Genomic DNA, 7,565 nt, shown 5'->3' on the forward strand with positions numbered 1-7,565 from the left:
AGTATTCCATTGTGTAGATGTACCACAGTTTTCTAATCCATTCATCTGCTGATGGGCACTTAGGCTGTTTCCAGATCTTCGCTATTTCCATGGATTTTTTAAGGAGAGTGGAAGAGAGAGGGAAAGACAGAAATATTAATGTGAGAGAAACACATTGATTGTTTGCCTCCTGCAGGAGCCCCAACCAGGGCCCAGACCAGGAGGGAGCCTGTAACTGAGGTATGTGCCCTTGACCCAGATCAAACCTGAGACCCTTTGGTCTGCAGGCTGATGCTCTATAAATTAAGCAAACTCACTAGGGCTTCACCAAGGTTCTAAAAATTATACATTTTTATTGATTTTAGAGGGGAAGGGAGAGGAAGAAAGAGACAGAAACATCAATGATGAGAGAGAATCATTGATCGACTGTCTCCAGAGAAACACATTGATTGTTTGCCTCCTGCAGGAGCCCCAACCAGGGCCCAGGCCAGGAGAGAGCCTGTAACTGAGGTATGTGCCCTTGACTCGGATCAAACCTGAGACCCTTTGGTCTTCAGGCTGATGCTCTATAAATTAAGCAAACCCACTAGGGCTTCATCAAGGTTCTAAAAATTATACATTTTTATTGATTTTAGAGAGGAAGGGAGAGGAAGAAAGAGACAGAAACATCAATGATGAGAGAGAATCATTGATCGACTGTCTCCTGCATGCCCTACATTGGGGATCGAGCCGAAACCCAGGTATGTGTCCTTGACCAGGAATCGAACTGTGACCTCCTGGTGCATAGGTCAACACTCGACCACTGGGAAACACAGGCTGGACAATTATTGTATTTTTTCATTACAGGTGATATTATTTTATATTAGCTACAGGTATACAACATAGTAATTAGACATTTATATAACTTCTGAAGTGATCCCCTCCCACTACTTCAAGTATCCACCTGGCACCATACATATTTTTATGACAATATTATTGACTACTAGAGGCCCAGTGCATGAAATTTGTGCACAGGTAGGGTCCTTAGGCCTGGCCAGTGATCAGGGCTGATCTGTGGGGCAATCAGAGGGCCCCCACTGGCACCCACGTTGGCTGGCTTGGCGCCACCCTCTCACTGGCCCCACCGCCCCCACTGCCGCTGGTTGCCTCCCTCTGGGGGGTGACCAGTGGGATGATCAGGGGAGCCCCTGCTGGTACCCACCTTGGCTGGCCTGGGGCCTGTGGGCAGCTCCTGCATTGATATCTGCCCCTGGTGGTCAGTGTGCATCATAGCAACCGGTCTTTCTGCTGTTTGGTTGATTTGCATGTTAAGGTTTTATTATATAGGATGTTCCCTCTGCTGTATTTGACACCCCCGTGACTGTGCTGTAACTGCTAATTTAACTCCTTAATCCTTTCACCTTTCTCACCCAGCCCCCAAAGGCCCCATCCCATCAGGCGGCAGGCAGTCTGTTCTCTGTCTATGAGTCTGTCTCTACTTTGTTGGTTGGTTTAGTTTGTTCCTTAGATTCCACATGTAAGTGAAAGTATATGGTGGTTGTCTTTCTTTGACCAGCTGCCTCCTCATTTCTCTTCCACATCTCTTAACCTTTCACATTTTTCATTCTGTGCTACGTATTGTGGGTTAAACATCACATTCGTGAGCTGAGAAAGAATGACCCAAGTGGAAGATAAAGGCCCCTCTCTTAACTCAAGTACGGAAGTAGGCAGGCTTAATTTAGCTACTTGTGGTTCTCAAGTGAGGACAGTTTTGCCCCAGAAGGGATACTTGGCAATGTCGAGAGACTCTGTGTGTGTGTGTGGCAAAATACACAGAACATCAAGTTTACTGTTTTAATCATTTTAAAATGTACTATACAGCATTTGGTGTATTCACAATGCTGACCACAGGGTGGGGTGGTGGTGGAGGAGGAGAGGCAGAGGTGGGACATTCCATCATAGGGGGGGACAGGGGAGGGAGGAAGAGGTGGGACATTTCATCATAGACACGGGGGAGGGGGGCAGTGGGAAAGCAGACGTGGAATATTCCATCATAGATGGGGGTGTGGGTGGGGGAACCAGTAGATCCACTGCTCAACTTCCCATCCTAATTCAGTCCTTAGGGTCTGGCTAGAGCAGCGGTTCTCAACCTGTGGGTCGCAACCCCTTTGGTGGTCGAACGACCCTTTCACAGGGGTCGCCTAAGACCATCCTGCATATCAGATATTTACATTACAATTCATCACAGTAGCAACATTACAGTTATGAGGTAGCAACGAAAATAATGTTATGGTTGGGTCACAACATGAGGAACTGTATTTAAAGGGCCAGAGGGTTGAGAACCACTGGTCTAGAGCAGGCCTAGTACTGTTCTGGGACCCAGGCTCGCCGTCTGGACCTCTCTCTGGCCCAGTGTTTCTCAGCAGAGGGTGATACCGGTCTCCCCCACGCCCAGCTCAATGCCTGGAGACACTTTTGGTTGTCACAACTGGGGGAGGAGAAGGTCTTGGCGCCTGCTGGGTAGAGTCCAGAGATGCTGCTAGACACCCCACAATGCACAGTACAACCCCCTCACCCGGACAGCAAAGAATTATCTGGTTCCACATTTCAGCAGTGCTGAGGCTCGGAAACCCTGGCTTAGCTGACTTTTGCCAGAAACTAAGAACCACCTGGGGCCACTCAATGTGGGCAAAGGCAGGCTTGCAAGTCTAGGGCGATTCTCCAAACGCAGCTTAGAGCGAGACACCCCTATTTTCAGAGAACTCTGCATCAGGGTCTGTGACAGTGAAAAGAGGTAAAGCAAAGCTGGAAGAGATAAACAGACTATAAAAAAGTTCTCTACCTGGCCCTGCTGACCTCTCCACTCACCTCTCACAAGGGTTCTCCCAGCTCCCTGTGCTCCAGCCGTGCTGGGCCGCCTGCTCTTTCCCCAAGGGTGCACCAACCACAGACTCTGCCCTTGCTGCTCTCTGCCTGGTGGTGGGTGTTCTGGGTGTCGCTGCTGTGTCTCACGCCACCCCTTCTCACACAGGCACCGCCTCCTCATCCTGCTGTGCTCTGACCAGATCCCATGCAGGCTCCTCCCCACTAGGTGTGCCTTCTCCCATCACCCTGTCTACATCCTTCTAAGCCAGTGGTTATCTGGGGCGTGATTTTTGTCCCCAAGGAGACACTTGGAATTATCCAGAGATATTTTTGGCTGTGACAGTTGGTGGGGGTGTATGTGTGCTCCTGGCATCTGTTGCCTGGAGGACAGGGATGCATCTTGACATCACACAGTGCTGTGGAATGAACTGTGTGTCTCTTCCCACAGCCCCAAATGCACATGTTGAAGCCCTAACCCACCTCGTGTGACTGTGTGTTGAGATAAGGTCCGTTGAGGAGCTATGAAGGTTAAAGGCGGTCATAAAGGTGAGGTGCTAATTCAATAGGATGGGTGGCCTTATGAAAAGAGGAAGCCAGATGAGATTGGGCACGTTCAGGGTGCATATAAGCATAACCAATGGACACAGACACCAGGGGGGTGAGGGCATGAGCAGGGTGGGGGATGGAGTGGGGGAGCAATGAGGGGATAAGAACACATCTGTAAAACCTTAATCAATAAAGAAAAACAATGTAAAGACGGGGAATGGAACCGTGACCTCCTGGTTTCGTAGGTTGATGCTCAACCCCTGAGTGACGCTGGCTGGGCTGTGTTGATTGTTTTAATATGTGGAAATATCTATGGCAAATACTTCACCCCAAAACTAAAAAATGTAAAAAGTCAAAGTGCAAAAGTGAATTTATTGACTTGGGTTCCAGTGAAACCAGGAAGACCTTTCTTACCAGAAACCCAATGGGTCAATGATACACTTAACCATTTATGGAGATATATCTCCATAAATGGTAAAGTGTATCATTCCCTTCTGATTCGTGTGGCACATTTTTCTAACAGTGACCAGAAGCACAAGCGTAGGTACAGAGAACAGAGCAAAGTGACCGAAAACAGGGTGGGAATTTTTACAAGTGGGAGGGACACCTTTGTAGGTGGAAAGATGACGCATTCAGGTTAATTTTTTTTGGGGGGGGGAGCTGATAAAAATAACCTGAAGGTCTGGCAAAACAAAAAACAAAAAACCACACACAAAAAAATCAGGATCAGAGAAACAGATCGGGGCACTCATCTTGGGGAAAGTGAAACCATGGGCTTCAATGAGATCAATCCAGACATGTGTCCAGAGAAAGGGGGGAGCCTGCCAGTGAACCCCGAAGCTCCAGCATTGGGGAAGCTGGAATGGATGGTGCAGGAGCCGTCAGAGAATGAGCAATGAGCAGAGAAAGGCAGTGAGAGGCGGGGAGGAAGTGGTCGTAGACGGCCAGCCGGGGAACAGAGATAAAAGCCTCAGACATGACCACATGGCAACGCGTCCACGGCACGTTCCAGGAAACCCATTAGCGTTTGTCATGAAAACAGCTCCGGAGGAAGTGGGGGCGAGAAACCAGTTTCCAGTGGTTGGGGAGTGACGTGAAGGGGCACAGCCAACCGGGGGTGTGGGTCCTTTCTCAGGGGAGTCGGGCTCCATACCCAGGGACCTGTAACACCAGGGAGATGGACTTTCTCCTGAAGAATTGACTCCATGTCTGAAGCTTTAACTCTTGCTTCTTTTTATTGAAAATAAGAATTATGACTATTATTATTTAAATGAAGAGTTCTGCAAGTCCCCCTTGCATTTCCTATAAAAATACCTCACCTGCTTTTTCTTATATAAAAATACTTTATTGGAACATCAAGTCCTTAAAGCAGTTACAGAAAATGGGAAATGATGGACATAAAGACACTTGCTAATGTTCCTTATTTTCATCCATTGAATATATTTATATAAAATATGTTTTTATTCGTCTCAGAGAGGAAAGGAGAGGGAGAGAGAGACAGAGAAACATCAATGATGAGAGAGAATCATTGATCAGCTGCCCCCTGCACGGCTCTGACTGGGGATCTTGCCCCACAACCCAGGCATGTGTTCTTTTTTTTTTTTTTAAATTTTATTTTTTATTACAAAGGGTATTACATATGTGTCCATTTTTCCCCCCCCCCCTAGACAGTCCCCTAGCCTCCCCTATCCCCCAGTGTCTTATGTCCATCGGTTATGCTTATATGCATGCATACAAGTCCTTTAGTTGATCTCTTACCCCCCTTCCTCTCTCCAGTTCCATCCATGCCGTTGCAAATGGTAAGAGTTCCTTCCTTTTTAGAGCAGCATAGTATTCCATCGTGTAGATGTACCACAGTTTCCTAATCCATTCATCTACTGATGGGCACTTAGGCTGTTTCCAGATCTTAGCTATGGTGAATTGTGCTGCTATGAACATAGGGGTCAGGCATGTGTTCTTAACCAGAATTGAACCTGGAACCCTTCAGTCCGCAGGCTGATGCTCTATCCACTGAGCAAACCCAGATAGGGCTGAATCTGCAACCTTCTAGAGTATGGAAAGACACTCCAACCAACTGAGCCCTCCAGCCATAGCAGATGTTCTATTTTTTTAACAGCCAAATAATATTCCACAGACTCATTGATAGAGGACAAGCTGACAGCTGTCAGAGGGGAGGGTGGTTGTGGGGCTGAGTGAAAAAGATGAAGGGATTAAGCAAAACAATAATAACAACAAGAACAACAACAAAAACCTTACAGACATTGACAACAGTATGGTGATTACCAGACCGAAAGGGGGTGGGGGTAGGGTGGGGGAAGGTAGGCAAGGGTAAAGGAGGGACAAATGGTGATGAAGGAGACTTGACTTAGGGTGGTGAACACACAATGCAACGTACTATTGAAATGTAGCCCTGAAACCCATGTAATTTTATTAACCAATGTCACTCCAATACATTCAACAACAACAACAAAATACTGAGAAGCTAGAAGAGACAGTGGGATTTTCCTGCAGGAGACATTTAGCCTCTTCCTCCCTCCTCCTGCCTTGGTTCATCAAACTCCACGCAGTTGTCCCCTAGTTTCCTTCCAACATAGAGGTCACCCAGCTCAAGGTCAAGGTCAGCATTCAGCTTCACCTATGGCCACCACATCTCTCGGTCATTCGTCCAGGGCTCCTTGCCATCTTAACCTTCTCCTGCGTTCCTGACTCGAGGCCCTTTTTGTCTTCTTCCTCAAAAGCCGGGTGTGGGCCAGGAGGCACATAAGGGCCACCAGGACCAGGAGGCCCAGGCCAACCCGAAAGAGGTTCTCCGCCGTGTAATCCCAGGGGATCAGATCTGGGGTCAGAAGAATGGTGATCACAGGCAGGAACAGATCAATAGCATCTCATCCTGTCTCCTTCCCAGGCCCTAACTGGTGGCCCTCAGACTGCATGCAGCCCACACGAATATTCTTGTGGCCTGGCCAATATAACGGTATGTAAGAAACGTTTTAATAAAAATTTAATAACTTAATTTTTATAATATTCTGTTATACATAATTATTAATAACAAACTACAATGTTCGCTAATGACTGATTACTATAATCGAGTTGCATTCATTTCCCTTACGCGTCTTACGCACAGGCGCACCATTTCTCTCCACTAATACCAGCAGCAAATATTTTAGCAGCTGATGGCCCCGTCATTAGTCTTGGACTGACTTGTTTGGTGTGCGCAACAGGAAATGTTTTGCTTTTGGAGAACAAGAAAAATAGGTTTATTTGCATGACGCTTATGAATTTGTGCAGTTATTCAGTGTCTAGTAAGTTCATGTTCAAGAAAAAAATATTATTTTTTATTAGAATGTTCTATTATTTTGTGTTAACGATGACTCATTTATTTCAGCCCTTTGTTATTCAGCACGTCTCTATCGAAATAAGCTTACGTTTCTATGAAAATGGAAACTTTTGTTTTTGTGTGGCCCACACCCACTTAAACCTTGTTAGCCTTTGAGTTTGACATGCTTGCTCCAGAGCCTGCATCCCCAGCTGCTCGCTTACCTTTCCGGAGTCCCTTCTTTGTGGTTGACCGGTGGGGTTCCAAAGAGTCTGCAGGAGATAAGGAACATGGATAAGGGAGGAAAGGAGATGGTGTGGGCCTCTCTCCTCCCCTTGGACACACCCCATGGCATCCCAGTGCTTTTCAGGGTCCCCTACCCACCCTCCAGGCCCCAGCGGCTTCATCTGGCAGGTGGAATGGAAGAGTCAAAAGGCAGAAGAACAGGAGGAAGAATTCAGCTCTAGGCTAGGAAGCGAGTGTCTTTATGCCAGACCTGTCTTCTCGCTGAGCCTCAGTTTTCTCAGTGAGTCAACCTGCATCATCTCTTCTTCCCCACACACAGGAAAGATCAGGCTTGCCACTTTCTCAAGGTCCTACATGAGCTGCCCCAGTCCCACCCCATCCCCACTGGACATGATTTCCAGTCCCCCTGGCCTCCTTAAAAAATTGTTTTTAAAATTTTTGTTTGTTAATCCTCACCCAAGTATATTCTTTCCATTGATTTTTAGAGAGTGGGGAAAGGGGGGAGGGCGAGAGAGAGAGAGAGGAGAGTGCAACATCTACCAGCTGCCTTCTGCACACCCCCTACCAGGGATGGTGCCCACAAGCCTGGCATGTGCCCTTGACCGAATCCAACCAGCAACCTCCTGGTGCACGG

The 7,565-nt window shown here is 47.4% G+C and overlaps 1 protein-coding gene across 1 annotated transcript in view; it reads right to left on the bottom strand.

The window, feature by feature from the left end:
• Positions 1 to 5,830: 5,830 nt before the first annotated feature.
• The window catches only part of NCR1 (natural cytotoxicity triggering receptor 1), a 6,481-nt gene continuing 4,746 nt past the window's right edge, over positions 5,831 to 7,565 (bottom strand). Inside the window, exons 6-7 of the mRNA XM_006760309.2 lie at positions 6,910 to 6,957; positions 5,831 to 6,205 (exon numbers count right to left, since the gene is read on the bottom strand). Coding sequence (XP_006760372.1) covers positions 6,027 to 6,205; positions 6,910 to 6,957 — 227 coding nt within the window. The 3' untranslated portion in view covers positions 5,831 to 6,026. The remainder of the gene's footprint in view (positions 6,206 to 6,909; positions 6,958 to 7,565) is intronic.

Source organism: Myotis davidii, unplaced genomic scaffold (genome assembly GCF_000327345.1).
Source record: "Myotis davidii unplaced genomic scaffold, ASM32734v1 scaffold1157, whole genome shotgun sequence".
Classification (NCBI taxonomy): domain Eukaryota; kingdom Metazoa; phylum Chordata; class Mammalia; order Chiroptera; family Vespertilionidae; genus Myotis; species Myotis davidii.